At 41.6% G+C, this 16671-nt stretch overlaps 1 protein-coding gene across 1 annotated transcript; it reads right to left on the bottom strand.

Moving 5' to 3' along the window:
* Positions 1–1463: 1463 nt before the first annotated feature.
* On the bottom strand, positions 1464–6356 carry LOC121585660 (homeobox protein XHOX-3-like). Its single transcript, XM_041901980.1, has 3 exons — positions 5760–6356; positions 4286–4521; positions 1464–3267 (listed from the first exon to the last, which is right to left on the bottom strand). Exons 1-3 carry the CDS (start codon positions 6130–6132, stop codon positions 2740–2742), a joined length of 1137 nt encoding a protein of 378 aa, XP_041757914.1. The 5' UTR covers positions 6133–6356; the 3' UTR covers positions 1464–2739.
* Between the last annotated feature and the right edge of the window lie 10315 nt (positions 6357–16671).

Here is a 16671-nt window from a genome sequence, read left to right as displayed (position 1 = left end):
CCAATGCATTTGAATATGTATTTCCTTTACATTTTATTTTACGTTATTATTTTATTATGCACAAGCCAAAACAATTTTCCTTTCCTTTCTGCAACCTCCGTGTAAGGTAAAAATATGGCGTGATGGCTGACATAAATCTGCCTTGTGGCTTCGCCCTGACCCGGGCGGCTTAAACGGTGTATTATTCCAAACATATGCATTTTAATCAGCTTGGTCACACTTACAAGAACGCCAGTTAATAAGGCGATCAATCACAAGGGCGCGCATGGGGTTGAGGGTATTTGGGGGGGGGGTAGCTGGTGCTGCCTGATTAGTACGAGCCTTTTACCTCGTGACACATCGGAATGCACGCCGGATAGTAGCATGATTTAACGAATAATTAGCCAACACATTATTTTCTCTTCAGATAGAAAAATAGATATAGGCTAATATATTTTAGAAACTTGTGTTTATAGGAAAGGGAAAGGTATCACGATAATAAGACCGTATTGTTTGCTAAAATGTTGGGCTAAGTTAAAATAACAGTAAGCTAATGCTGTCTCGTTTATTCGTTAGATAACCATTGGAGATGAGTTCATTAGAGCGCGAACATGACTTAGTTTATCTAATTTTAGACTCAATACATATTTAGGCCTATACAGATAATTTGTTACTGCGTTTTACAGGAGCATAGAATATTGGAACGCTTTTATCCACCCTCGATTTAAATGTCACACATTTTCACTAATCATTTGCTGAAATAACTTCTAATCTACCCTCTCGACGATGTAAACGCCTATTAAAAGCCTCTGAGCTCGTGGTGCTACAGCCTCTTTCTAGTGTCCCACTATATCCAGAAATCTGTCATTTACCGAGAGCGCACGCCTCAATTACGCGTCAACAAATTAAACTCGCGCTGATTGGTTGGGCCAGTTGGATCATCGATCTTTTAGCATTCCAATATCTTCTCGAGACAATTAATTCTGCCGTTGTCTATTAACCGGTGGGAGAGAAAATAATGACTGGCTTTAACCGAGCCCGGGGACCGCTGAGCTGTCATACAATCTCGCGCGCCCATCACAAGACTACGCCCAGCAATTCTGTATTTTGACACCGACCACTTCAGTCAAATTACTGCTTTTGTTAGGAGCAATATGCAATGACAATGCCCTGTACCTTAGGCCTATTGTATTTTATATTTTCCTATGGCATTTGTCTATAATAGTCCTACAAGTAAAGAAATCGCTAGGAAGTTCCATAGGCCTACTTCTATTATTTTAGGCCTAACAATGTGCAATTAATTCGTTCTATATCAATAGAATATGAATAACCTTTTGGAATATATATTTTTTTATTTGATTTAGATTAGGATTGTACATGTAGGCCTTCCCCTGATGCCAGGCTGCAATGAAAACTAGTAGGCCTATTCCGTGAGTTGTAGAATAAAACATTCGATGGATTTTGTTGTTTGAAATGCTGTTTATTGCAAATTTGAAGTCCAGAACAATCCAACAATATATTCAGCAAGAATTACCAGAGAGTTCAGTTCCTATATGAATTCGCTCTCTTGAGCCTTTTTACAGTACTATCCCTAAAACATGACAGGGTTATTTCGATAAAATACTATGCCAGTAACAGTGCAAAGCGATAAATGGACATAAAGAAATAATAGCAATTTCCTCAAACTATTTTAGAATGAGTATAATAAATATAAGGCTTATAGTATCAGAATCAGTCGTTATCAATGCATTTATCCAAGCATTCGGTCTTATGAATTGGCGGTAGGCAGGGGCGGAGAGGTGGTAGCAAGTGTTCAGTCGAGGGTATATGGGTGAGATGGGCAGCTCGAGCGAACTCGGCCTAATTTGCCTGGTGTGATTGTCCAATGGCTTCTCTCTCTTCCCGGGTCAAGCCAGAGCGAGCTAATCCGTTCCCCTGGCGCCTTGTTACCGTTTGGCAGAAACGATTCTTCCCGGCCTCCGCGCGCCGCCGGTATTATCATTAATTCAACACTCAAAATTCATCCGCCACGTACATATACATCACTTACTAATTTTACCAGCATCTGCACATTTCGGCCCCAGACCGTCAAAAAAGGGACACTCAGGCAGGGAGAGAGAGCCATAATGAGACGGTGCAGTCTGTTAACAAATTCCCTTGTTAAAAAAATAAGATGGAAAACATCATTCTAGTGTAACTAGCCTCCCCATATATGTAGGTCGAACTGGACATGTGAAGAGACTACAAATAATGATAAACCGTTAACGCCATCCATCACGGAGATAAACGTTTGTCTGTAATTCCCAGTCCGCCTGAGCTCTCTCTTTCCTCGCACCAAATTAATTTGAGATAAATCAAATGTATTTTTTGTACGATCTCGGAATATTTCATAGTCTGCATGGGATTTTGTAACTGAAATGTATTTTTTCAGTGGATAGCGTGATGTGTGAGATCATCGCGTTGGTGCTTGAAAAAATATAGCTTAAAAACTGGGTAGGCTATTTTTACGCTCCGAGCTCGCTCATCTCTCCTTTTTGTTATGTAGCAGGTGTATGTAACAGCACGCGCTGCAGTACCTGTCGTTTATGCTGCTGCTTGTATGGAGTCTGCTCCACAAGAGCCTTCTATTCATGCTGTTTGAGTCCTGTTCATGTGTTTTCTTTAAGTTAGATAAAAGCTCATCATGGTAAAAGCGTATGGCCCTTTTCTGCGCTTCATTGACCCAGTCCAATGAACACATGTGGATGTGCTCTCTTCGTTTTATCTGGTCAATTGCACCTCCTCTCTCTGGTCCAAAGTCACCGGTGAGGACTTGCTCAGCACCGACGGTGTAAACGTCAGAAACGCGTCAGTCCTGCTCGTTGGGGAGCACGGGAAGTCTGACCCGGTGGGCCTCTGTGGAAAGCCGTTTGTTTGAGCGGAGTGACAGGCGAGGCAGGAGCAGGGGCTCCCCCCGGGACCGAGGCCGTGGGCCGGGCTGTGGTACAGGGACGGGTGCCTGAACGCACACAGCAGCTCTGGCCTCTGGTAGGGATGAGACAACATCCGGAAACTGTCGAGGGACCTGAGTGGGTTGGAGAACGGGGTGGCGGAGGAGGCCGAGCCGGCTCCGACCCCAAGGTGGGAGTAATACGGTAATGGAAGGTGGGACGGGAAGGAGTAACCGAGGTTCCCGGTGGCGGCCGCGTGGCTCATCATGTAAGTATAGAAGGCGGGGTCGGCGGGGTGAGGCCACGTCATGGCCAGACGCTGCCGCTTGTCCTTCATTCGTCGGTTCTGGAACCACACCTATGGAACACAAACATACAGACAGGTGGGGTAAAATATTAACCTTCATATGTCTGTGACGAGACAGACAACAGATTTACAGCTGTTTTTGCACTTTTACGCAAGGTTCCAAATGGCCTTACAGTTAGAGAGCAGTGGCCAGACATACACGGAGTGTACAAAACACTAGGAACACCTGCTCTTTCCATGACATAGACTTACCAGGTGAATCCAGGTGAAAAAGACATGATCCTTTATGGATGTCACTTGTTAAATCCACTTCAGTCAGTGTAGATGAAGGGGAGGAGACAGGTTAAAGAAGGATTTTTAAGCCTTGAGACAATTGAGACATGGATTGTGACATTCAGAGGGAGAATGTGCAAGACAAAATATTCAAGTGCCTTTGAACGGGGTATGATAGTAGGTTGCAGGTGCACCGGTTTGAGTGTGTCAAGAACTGCTACGCTGCAGGGGTTTTCACGCTCAACAGTTTCCTGTGTGTATCAAGAATGGTCCACCCCCCAAACGACATCCAGCCAACTTGACATAACTGTGGGAAGCATTGGAGTCAACGTGGGCCAGCATCCCTGTGGAACGCTTTCCACACCATGTAGAGTCCATGCCCCGACGAATTGAGGCTGTTCTGAATGCAAAAGGGGGTGCAACTCAATATTAGGAAGGTGTTCCTAATGTTCTGTAAACTCAGTGTATAGGCCTATGCAAATTCTTAAGCTCGCCCCTTAAATGTTTCCTGTTTAATCATTAACACAATGAATCAACGTTTTATTTCGGTAAATATTGCCCGTGAAATTGCATTTACTGTATTGTTTTGAGAACCCACATAAATATAGGTTAAGTAGCCAAGGCCTCGATTTGTCTGATGTGATTTCAAGTGAACTCACATTTTCTTTTTAGATTTGCAACTAAGATATGTCCTTTCTATGCCAAATATGTTGTATGGGCAATAGGCCTAGATGTAGTGGAGAAACGTTATGATGTTGAAATAGGCTAATGTTAAAGCCGAAGACCCTTATCCTACCTTGATTGTGGTTTCTGGTAAATTTAGTGAAGCCGCCAGTTCGCATCTCCTCGGCCTGGACACGTAATTCTCCCGGTAGAATTCCTTCTCCAACCGGCCGATTTGCTCCCGAGTGAAGGCTGTCCGGTACCGTCGCATCACGTCGGCCCCGTAAGACAGCGAGCCCTGTCCTGAACTAATCTTACCAAGATCCATGCCGTTGTCACTCGGGTGGCATGGGGAATCACCGTTTCGACCTGGAATGGGTTTAAAACATGAATCAGATCATTAGTTATTGAATAGCATAAAGTAAAGATACATTTGATGACAATAGTTTCCTACAATTATATGTTGTACATGTTTTCTTTTGTTATTTTTGTTTTGTATAATTGTCACTGCAGCCTCTATTTTTCGTTTGATTGAGGTTGACATAAATCGAAAGCAGAGCACCACAACTACCCAAAATGCATCTCATCATATATTAAGCCTATATAGGCCTAGAGTAAACTAAATAATCCAGATAAATGAATACCATAGCTAACTGCAGAAGGGATAATTATATTAATCCATCATTGTGATATTTTATGCAGCACCCAATTGAATGTGAAGAGAATAGAATATATAATCATTCGTTCAACATGTAGGCTACTTTTTCCCATTAATTTGAAAACAGGTCCTCAAAATACATATGGTAATAATCAAATCAAATCAAATATTATTTGCCACATGCGCCGAATACAACAGGTGTAGACCTTACAGTGAAATGCTTACTTACAAGCCCTTAACCAACAATGCAGTTTTAAGAATATAAAAAAAGTGTTAAGTAAAAAATAGATAAGTAAAAAATGAAAAAAGCAAATAATTAGCATTAGACAATTCATTTGGAGCCTATTTTTCATAAAGACATGGCCAGTTTGATGTCAGTTCTCCTTGAGTATGGTCCCCAGATAATTCCAATCAGTCTACCAACGAATTAATAAGGTATTCTAGTGTTTTGGGGTCTGTCATTTTTATTTGTGGTTTGTTTACTTAAAATCTCTACTAGTAGTATACGTGCAAATTGGTTAATTTGCTATAGGGTGTCTGGCGCCGGGGTGACTTTAAAAGTGACACTGTGGTTAAAACCCTAGCTAAGGGGGTGTAACCCTATAACAAGCTAAGATCTCTCATGATTGTGGATGTAATAATCTATAGAGAAATTAATTCATTCCAAATGAACGTTGTTAAAAAAACAATAATTATGTTCAGTAAAATGTCACTCCTTATCCATAATTCAATCGTACGGAATATCTTGCATATGTTACGCCATAATTTACTTTTTTCATTCTGGACGCTGCATTCACAGAAATAGGCTACTACGAATCGATTGTAGACCATGTTTACAGCGTCACATCGATTGCATTAATTCGTTTAGATTTTCCCAACTTCAAAATCACATCCATGCAATGTGTTAAAGAAAACGAAATGAAGAGTGCCATTCCGTTTTATTCATTACCTTTCCCATCGGGGTAGTCCATGCTTTCTGGCGTGCAGCTCACATCAATTTCCTCATAGAAGTCTGATTCTGTGTCCGAGCTGCTCGTTTCTTTGTTGGTGTGATCTATCCGGTGTCTCTCCGTAGAAGAGGACATGCCAACCGGCCTTATATCGGCGCACACGCGTCCGTGTGCGCCCTCCACCTCCTCGTCCGCTCTGTCTCGCGAGTAGGGTGCAGAACCAGGGCTCAGGCAGTTCCTGTGGACCGTCTTTCCTTGCGGTTCTCGCGCGGGGCTTCCAACTGCTTCCGAGAAATTAGAGCTCGTCTTGCCAACCGCCTTGCCAAGTTGACCACCCTCCGCAAGCATCACCATCTCCTTTCTGTTTTCCATTACCGACGAACGAACGCGAGTCGAATGAACGGGCGCCAAATCACTATGGAGAGAGCCAAGCTGTCTGTGACACTGCAGGCTACGGGTGGCGAGTGGATTCAGTCGTGAAAGTGGAGAAAAAAGAGTAGAGGAATTGATTGAAATGAGAGGAGAGAAGAGAGGGGGATGTACGTTCTGATCCTGCGAGGCGAGCGCTTCAGAGTGCGGCACAAGCCCTGGGAGGGTTCACCATTGCATGCTCTTTCTCTGGAGCTGTCATTCTTAATAGGGCAGTCGTCATAATGGCACCCCTGATGACGCCACGCATCGATTGGATGTGGATAAACAGAGAACGAGCAATCACGACGGCGGGATGAGGGATAACAGGGAAGACAAGCAGCTTTGGAAAGGAGTGTAGGCTACAAGCACATTATCAATTGGTAGTGCATGCCGCTTGCAACGCCAGGGTTGTGGGTTCGATTGCCACGGGGGGCCAGTATGGGAGAAGAAAAAAAAAGTATGCACTCACTAACTGTAAGTCGCTCTGGATAAGAGCGTCTGCTAAATGACTAAAATGTCAAATGAGCTAATGAGCAAATTATTTTGTGCAAGTATCAAGAGTATATATAGTCCACTGAACGTCAATGTTCTCCAATCCTCAACCGTTCGAAACGATGAATTCTGAAATATCTTCAAGATTTCAATGATAGTTTTTTTTAAAGGTTCTAAAGGTCATTCTTAGGAGGTACTAAGTTATTAAGATGATGAACACTATTGATATGTAAATTACAATTATAAATAATGATTTACTAATTTCTAGGACACCAGGTTATGTGTAATGTGATGCATGAAATAATCCATATTATTAACCCACTATATACATTTTTGACAAGGGACACATTATTTGCGTTGTTTGTTGTGACGTGGTCATCAAATAACCCATACATATTTTGGGGGGAAATATTATAGTGTGTATTTGAAGCTAAATGGTGAAGCTAATTGGTTTAGCATTGTGATATTTGTAATCCACAGCAGGAGCACAATATAACAGTATGGTGACGTGTCTTACAAAGTGCCAAGGCTCCCCTTAATTGTGTTATGTAGTACTGTATGTGTGAGTGAATCTGAAGTTGTCAGCTTTCTGTCTAAAACAAAACCCAATTATTTTCAAACGTCTGTGAATGTGAAGGACAATGCATAACAATATAAAGCCTGTTATTCAATTGAAATTCTGATTGCAGTAAACTGCACTGGACAGAATGAAGACCATATTAATATATTTGCCACGTTATTCAGTTTCAAGGAAAGCGTTGCAAGCATTGCAATAAAAAGCATCGGAAAGCGTTACAATCAAAAGCATCGTGGCCACCAATGCATAGGCCCATCTTATAACAAAATAATCACGTTGTTCTAATACATTGTCCCTGAGACTTCAATTCCAAAGGGAAGTTAAAGCAGATCTATTCTCAGTGGTGCTTAATAGAGGCGTTTAAAACATGTTCCATTTGGAATAACATGCTTTATGCGCACCTCGAAGCGTCTAATGAAATGAAATGGAGATGTCCACTCTTTAGTGGCCTGTCCAAGTATCCATGGAACACTGCGTAATTGGAACGGAACACGCAATCTTCGTCACATTTCAGTGTCCCGCCCTATCCCTCTCCATCCCCTCTCTCCCCAATCTCTCTCCCTCTCTCACCCCCTCCTTAAAGTGGTGCCAAGTAAAGTGCTCAGTCTTGGTGGCCAGAGTTAAGATTACTGACCATTTGACTTGTGATTACATTCATATTAGTCTGAACAACCAACAACATGGGGCTACACAGCCTGGTCTCATAGACTATAGGTAACATAGTAAACGTAAATCCGGGACACCCAAATTAGTACATGTTACTAGGTATGCAGTGGCGGCTCCTGAAAAAATTCTCAGGAGGGGCAATTTTTCTGATGATTTAGGTGACCTACACACATTTTAAAAAAGATATGTCCAGCAACAACATGAAGACAGGGGCAGCATATAAGTCAATACCAGAAGCATTTATTGACTGATCTGGGGAGATGGATTCCAGTTTCTGTGACAGATTATAAATAATCTCTGATGCCTTTGTTATATTAGCTTTTGGTTGAATGTACTGTCGTAGTAAATATATAATGTTATAGCTTGGTCTGACTAAAATCTTGTGCATGACCCATTTTGTGTTGGGCGTTTGTTTTCAATCAATGCTGTTCCTATCCTATAACAATGGACAAAAGAGTCCTATCTTGTCAGCCTTGTCAGCAGGTGGCCAAGGACAACACCCACGCCATAGGTCTCTCAGTTCATCCAACTCACGAGTTCTTGCTCTGAGGACACACACACACACACACACACACACACACACACACACACACACACACACATCATCACTGATAACACACACACACACACACATCATCACTGTTAAACACACACACACACACACACACACACAAATCCCCTCTCTTTAGGCTGAACATTTGAAGACAGAGAACCCGACTCAGAGCCAATGCAACAGTGGAGGGGACCTCGCCCAACTCATCAGGACCAATCAGAAGATCAGAACTACTAGATTCAACCTACATCATTTATTGTATAAAATGTCTGCACACAATGTTTTCGGGGCTCTCTTCAGATAGCTCCCTAAGAGTTTGACGAACGAGTCCGTGCACGCGATTCCAGATATCTTTACCTCTGAATAAACTGCCTTTATTATACCATATCCACCCTGTCCAAAGTCTCTACTTGGTCTCAGTTCTCCAGTAAACTTGTGATTATCAACAGTACACAACGGTAACAAACAATTGGGGGAACTCACGGGGCAGATAGTAAGGTCGCAGTGACACAGAAAGCAGTTCAATGTCGGGGGTACAGAGTCGCTCTCTTACCAGGATCGATTTTCCCTGTGACTGTGTCAGATCGCGGTCCGCTCTGACCAGGGTGAAGCCGGCCGGCTCCACTTCTCTGTCCGGGACTCTGTCATCCAGCCAAGTCTCCCAGCTGTATTGGATTCCGCTGCCAGCAGCGTTTTCATTATTTAGTCCGTTCGTAGCGGGTATGTACACGATCAACAAGATCAGTCCAAAACCCACCACTGGAAATCCATGGTTGGCAGAATGTTTGTAAACTAAGTGTACAAATTAAAAACATAAAATAACGCCACTAAGTGTACAAATTAAAAACATAAGATAACGCCACACTGCAGGTCGCAACAGAGACGCTGCTAGCCGCTATTTTCTTAGTTACGTTCATGGTTACGTCACATATGACGAAAGCGCGTAAGTGCAAGCCCACAGACACCCATAGAGATTGTATTGAAAGCTTTGAAATTTGAAAAAAATAGATTTTACATGGGAGTCTATGACAGACTTCTGGGCGATTTTCAACATGACTGAAATCGCCCCAAAAACGGGCGGGGCCATTTGAAGCACGACTTTAGCCTGATTTGACATTTAGTGGCAGTCAGATCAGATTAGAACACTGATAACTACTGTTGCCGTGATATAATTGATTAGAAAAAAAATCCCTTCCTTTTCCCGTTTGGCAGTGCGTCGCCCATATCGCCCTATTGAACACACCGCCCCTGTAGGTATGGTTACATAGATGGTTACTTAAGGCAAAAACGAAAGTAGGGTGGTTGGTCGGGGTGGATGGGTGGGCGTACAACGCGAACGTCTAGCAACCCAAAGGTTGTGAGTTTGAATGGTATCATTTTTGCTAATTATCAACTTGTTTACAACTTACTACTTTTTAGCTACTTTGCAACTACTTAGCATGTTAGCTAACCCTTCCCCTAACCCTAACCTTAACCCTTTTAGCTAACCCTTCCCCTAACCTTAACCCTTTTAGCTAACCCTTCCACTAACCCTAACCTTAACCCTTTAACCTAACTCCTAAACTTAACCCTTAGCTAACTTTAGCCAGCTAGCTAATGTTAGCCACCTAGCTAGAACATATTATACATTTAGCAAATTCGTAATATATTGTACGTTTTGCTAATTCTTAACATATAATACGAATTGTAATTCATAACATATCATACGAAATGGGGGATGGACATCCACAAATGAACACATACCATACGAAACGTAATATATCATACTAGATGGAGCAACTCGGATTTACATAGAGAATAATACGAAATGCTCTGAGACCAGGTTGGGCTACATGAAAGGTTTTGATCACAACCCAAGACCTATAATTTAGGAAGCATTGTTTTACTGTAATTGCAGTTTTATCAGCTATACTATAGCCTGCATTATGGCTATGGCATATTTGAACATAAAGGGTGAAACTTTATAAAATATAAAATAAGCATAAAAAGGATCAACGTCGGTAACTTCAGAAATATTAGAGGGCTATACATTACTGGACAAGTCAACCATTTGATTATTGTGAATTTAATTTTCTTGTCAAGCCATGTCTCCCGAGTAAAACAAAACAAAACCATTTCTGACATTCTCTGTGCACACACGCCTGTGTTCTATGGGGGATTGCGCATGCGCAGATAAAGGCGACGCCGTGCATGTTGGATGGGGGACGTCTCCTAACCTCTCTTTGATCTATGTACTCTAGCGCAGTAAAAAGTCACTAAACACAGTGATAAAGGACAAGGCTTTTAAGGCTATGGCCTTTGGGGGAGGTTGAACTTGAGATTACCACTCTAAAGATTTCACGGTGTTTTAAGTTGAGCCCTGGAATCGTAATGGGGCCGGTTACAACTCTCTGGCTGTTTGTTTTCTGCTTATGCATCACGCATTACACATTACGCATAGCATCCTCAGTATTCTTTCTATTTACTATTGAAGGATGGGCTCATAGAATTAGGGATTAGAATACGTAATATTAATTTAAGAGGATTTATATGGATAGGCTCAATGTAAGCATCCAGATCAAGCCGCTATTAGCTAATTGACGGAGATGAAGTATAGAAGGCTGGGTCCCGATTCTCCAACCTTCTACCAAAGTACACTTGCACAACCATAACCATCGTGGATGAAACCATGGTGCTTACACCAATGCAATGCTTTTAAATCCATGATGGGGAGTGTACAAGTGCACACTTTGGGAGAAGGGTGGAGAATCGGGATGCTAGTGAAAATCATTCTTTCTCCACTCCTTATTGGACTATCCAGTTGTTTGTTCCTCTGATTCCACTGTTAGATTGAGCAGGTTAGGGATGGGTCAGCAGACATGTCTGTAGAATAGGTGCATTGACTCATATTACATGTCCTACAGTTCACACACAGTATCAGTGTTACTGGGGACTAGGATGACGTCAGGGGTCGTCGTGAGAAGGGGATGCCACCAAGTAGTCTCGCGCAGCCATCGCTGTCCTCGTGCGCCCTCGCCTGTTGAAAAATATGAAGACACACGAGCCCTCACGGATTTTTTGGGGGGCGCCTGACCGAGTGAAATTCCTCTCTTGCACACAGGCCCACCTCCCACCTCCGCCTTCATTTTCTTCTCTAGCTCTCACTCCCTCTACTCTCCGCTTACAATGACAGTTCACAGTAAAGGTGTTTGAGCCGGTTCTGTAAGGATATTAGATGCCGTTTTTAAGGTCTGCATCTTTTATGTCGCGATTCTCTGTATCCCTCTGAAACACACTACAGTATGCTGTTAAAACTATAAACGTTTCGTATACTCTTATTCCATTGTCTAATTATAGGCTACTCTCTTCCCCTATAGGTCATTTTAGAGTTGCTTATCAATTGTTGTATTCTTTTCTCCCATCTGATGATACTCTGTCTGGTACAAGCAGTAACTTGTTGCGCAACAATTCTGACTCTTCCGTACCAAAAAGCAATTCTGCAAAAAGCAATTATATATTTTAGATGTCTATTTCTGTCTGTCTTTGAATTTTGTAAGAAATGAAGGCTACATAACTTCAATCACTTGAAGCCCTAGTAGGCTACCATACAATTCCTCCACCTGTGTGATAAAATGGAAGTCCTTGAAATGAAAATGAGAAAGTGGAGAAAATAATGTTATGTTATTGTCCCTCCATGAGAAGTTCTCATTGAGTACGTTGTCCATGCTATAGATAGATAGATAGATAGATAGATAGATAGATAGATAGATAGATAGATAGATAGATAGATAGATAGATAGATAGATAGATAGATAGATAGATAGATAGATAGATAGATAGATAGATAGATAGATAGATAGATAGATAGATAGATAGATAGATAGATAGATAGATAGATAGATAGATAGATAAAGTCAAGACAAGCACGGGAGACATAAATGTTTATGACGTGTCCGATCCACCCAGTCACAATCGGAACCATAGTAATACAATGTTTCATTAGAACCTAACTAATATTTCGCTTTTTACTTCAGTAGATACAATTCCACCGTTTGGAAAGACACCGAGAGGGAAATGATTTCGGTAAGACAAGACTGTTTCCTTAAGCCTGTGTCCAGAGATAGGGACCTGGCTACCTGGATCAACCAACACTACTGAAAGTGTATAAGCTCCTCGATATTTAGAAGTTTGAGTTACCAACAAGACCTAGCATACTATGTTTTAAACTATTGTGGGAGGTTTGAGAAACTTTGCGTTATAGGCTATACCCTATATATACTGTATAGAATATATAGCCTATATTCCATTGAGTGTTGCTGTATTCATAATATTGCTTTAATTGATACCAAAATGGCCTATTTCTTCAAACTATCTTGTTTGGATTTTGTTAACACTTAAAAATACTTCCCTTAGGCCTACAGTGTAAATAAGTTCTGTATAACAAGTTATGTCATCATTACTATTACTTGTTCAGCTTAAGCATGACTTCCACACCATGATGCATGTTGGGGTGAAGCTTAGGGTTAACCTGCTGCCATAAGTACAGTGTCACAATGAGTAACTAACTGCAATACTAATTCATGCCGACCATTGTACCACGGGGATCTAGGTCTGCTTATAATATTGGATGAAATGATCATTTAAAACTGTGTAAACCGAAAATCCCAACATCTGTTGGTTAGACCGTATGCTATGTTCCACTCTTGTTCAACTGTTTTCCCTCCATTCATCTGGGTTCATGGAAATATACCGACTTGTCTGAGAACACTGAAACTGCTTTTTTAGCCCAAGGCTAAATATTTGTAGTAGACATACCCACAATCACAGCCCTCTGTCTATTTTGGCAGAAAAGGATACTAGGCTACTCCATAGGCCTAGCTACATAGTTGGTTATCAATTGTTTTATTCTGTATCTCTGATCTGTTGATATTCTCTGTGGCACAATCAGAAAGTATCTTTTAGATTTTTATTTCTGCCTGTTTTCGAGCTTTGCAAGATGATTTTGAGTTTTTAAAACCATATAAACGTGTTATACATTAAATATGGATTAGTATAATCCTTTGTGTGGGATTAAATAAAAATGTTTTTATTTTTTACTGTAACGCCTATTTAAAAGGCAATTCCATTGCTCTATATTTGTTTCTAACCACTATACCAAGTAGACGGACATGTGGTGAAATATTCAAGTTTTTTGCAATATTTCGTGTAGGCCTACATCACACGTTTCCATTTCTTGTATATTAGTTAGGCTGCTACACGTTTTGCAATTCATTTTCTTCAGGTTGCATGGGGTATATTAAAAATATAGGGAATCCTTGCAAGAAATAGTCGTGTTTTATTATCAGTGAATCCCTAGGGTGAATTCGGTATAAGTGGGACCAATTTGCATTTCAGTCTTCTGTAACCTATTTTGACATCTATCCAACATATTAGCCCAACACATGAAACATTTCCGAAATCCTGAAGATGTTTCCTAATGATACTCACACACAAAAAAAGTATATCTTATTCACAGTAGGCATGACACATCCATTTGTGTACACTGAGTCAAAACCATATTTTCAGTTTGCATTTGGTAGACTGCGACAGCAGGTTAGATCACAGGTTATCCATTATGTTGACCAGGGTCCGGTTTCCCAAAAGCATTTTAAGGCTAAGTTCAGCATTAGAACCATAGGGCCTAAAGATGCTTTTGGGAAACCAGGCCCTAATACTATTGTGGCCGCTCTAACAATGAAAATAAATGTCTTACAAAATGAAAGGCAGTCGGGAGGCGGCAAGATCAAGTGGGACCATTCTAGCCAATGAGAAGACAGATACGCGTGTGACCAACATGCACAACGGTTTCCACTAGCTACCACAGCCACAAAGTCAGAATTGGCTATATCATAAACATTTATGAAAACAATCATTTGCTTTTTGTTTTTAGGTTTAGGTATAAGGTATAAGGTTTAAGGTTAGCAGTGTGGTTAAGGTTAGGTTTAAAAGCCATTTTTAAGAAGCGACATTTTAGAAATAGGCGGGGTTTACAACTTTGTGACTGTGGTAACTAATGAGGGCTAGCCACAACTCGGATATAAAGTGTTTTTTTCTCAAAGTTGCCGGGATCTTAGGTATCCTACTTATATCAGTGCACTCCTAACAACCTAATGATTAGCAAATAAGCCATTCAATTAATTGCTATCCAAATTCGACACTCTCTCATTGACCTCCATTCAAAAACTCTGCACTTGGTGAACGAAAAAACGCCTCCCGCTGGAGAAGACAGATTTTGGGCCCAGTTATCCCTCTCGCTTCGCCTCTTCCTCTCTGGTTAGATAAACGGGACACCATTATTATAGTCCTAATTATACCCCAATGGGTTTCAGAAATGTATCATGTGTTGGGCTAATTACATTTACGTAATTTAGCAGACGCTCTTATCCAGAGCGACTTACAGTTAGTGAGTGCATACATTATTTTTTATTTCTTTTCATACTGGCCCCCCGTGGGAATCAAACCCACAACCCTGGCGTTGCAAACGCCATGCTCTACCAGCTGAGCTACATCCCTGCCGGCCATTCCCTCCCCTACCCTGGGCCAATGGTGCGCCGCCCCATGGGTCTCCTGGTCATGACAGAGCCTGGATTCGAACCAGGATCTCTAGTGGCACGGCTAGCACTGCGATGCAGTGCCTTAGACCACTGCGCCACTCGGGAGACATATGTTGGATAGATGTCTGAAGAGGTTACACAAGACAGAAACGCAAAAAGTGTCCCACTTTTTCTGAATTCCGTCAAATAACAGTACAAATAACAGTACTACAATAAAAAATGAACAGGATATAGCACTACAAGAACCAGAGCCCTGCCTAACCTAAGTACAGGGGTCCCTAATGTAAACGGGATCTCTTTCCTCCATTGGAAAAGTCTATAAGACTGTCCCACTTTAGCTACTCATGCTGTCCTACTTTAGCTATGGTTGGTAAAGCCGGACAACAAAAAATACTGAATTATAAAATGTATACATAATATTAGCAACTTTTTTTAATGCATTTTGATGCACCAGTATATAGTATGCACATTTACATCACAATTTGGCACTGTGCATCATTTATGACAGTTTTATAACCTTAACATAAAAACAGAATAAAAGCTATTTCACTGATCTTACAATGTGCTTCATGGGGTGAGCATCCTGTTTGAAGCTTGCTCTGCCCACCTCTATGATGTCACACCAACTAAGTAATGTGAGTTTGATCATGTGGTTTCTCTGCAAGGGCCTTAACAATAGCTTTCATTTTCTCTTGCCAGACCAAGAAATAAACACATCAGGAGTAAACTGTTATGATGTCCCAGTCTTTCTGAATTCACCCTACCTCCTATTTTTCATATAGGCATATCTCATGCCCTCGTGGGATATCCTTTTATGCCACTCTTTGTGCTATAGGATACAAGATAGCCCCTGGGTGTTACCTATGAGGAGTTATGTAACATTGCAGTCAAGACTAAAATTACTAAAATGGAAGACAGATACTATCTTGTGATCTGTCAGCAGATAGGCTAGAACTTACAATGCTCTTTTGCGCAATTCGAAGATGACCTTGTTCGTTTACAGTAGTGGCACTTTATTGTGTGTGTTTTAGATACGGGACTCGGAGGACACCGGATGGGTTACTATGACTCGCTCATTGTTGATTGTACTCGAAAACATGTCTGTTCGCCATATAGGTGGGCAACATAAGTGCAAGAACCGAAAGGAAAACGGGACGCAGTGTGTGGTTTTGCTCTAGTCTTTGCTATAGTGTCTTATACACCGAGATCAAAAAGGGAAGCAAACATTGCAGATTGCGCCCCTCTCGGTTTACAAGCGGGCCTAGCGTGAACTTGACCATGGAGTCTGCGCAGTGCGCGATGCAACCCTGCGAATACTGTCTTAGTATTTTCGTTCTGAATGAGAGTGAGCTATTCCATCAATACCCACCAGGGCAAAACAAATCAAACACGTTCAATTTCAATGGATTTGGTAAGGATTGTTAGTAAGTAGATAAGCCAATGGAATAATATATTTTCTGCTCGCACCTCCACCCTCCCGGCTTCAACTTGGCCTTGAAACTGGATGACGCAGCCTCCAGAGCTTTAAATGCGTTGACCTTGGAACGCGCCCGGAAATATGTCTAGAGAGTTCAAGGTGGCTCGAGCTGCAGATCTCTTCTTGTGTAATTTTAAGCCCCCTTTGATCGCTCATTGCGCCT

This window comes from Coregonus clupeaformis, chromosome 17, assembly GCF_020615455.1.
Source record: "Coregonus clupeaformis isolate EN_2021a chromosome 17, ASM2061545v1, whole genome shotgun sequence".
Classification (NCBI taxonomy): domain Eukaryota; kingdom Metazoa; phylum Chordata; class Actinopteri; order Salmoniformes; family Salmonidae; genus Coregonus; species Coregonus clupeaformis.
Note: the sequence above shows the minus strand (reverse complement) of the source record. Positions and strands in the feature narration are given on the sequence as shown.

Bases quoted from the DNA above. Each gene is read 5' to 3' on its own strand.
- LOC121585660 (XM_041901980.1), bottom strand. From the start codon at position 6,132: ATGGAAAACAGAAAGGAGATGGTGATGCTTGCGGAGGGTGGTCAACTT. The intron at 4,522-5,759 runs GTAATGAATAAA...AACCCATTCCAG, and splicing joins GGACTACCCCGATGGGAAAG to GTCGAAACGGTGATTCCCCA. The intron at 3,268-4,285 runs GTAGGATAAGGG...TGTGTTCCATAG, and splicing joins TACCAGAAACCACAATCAAG to GTGTGGTTCCAGAACCGACG.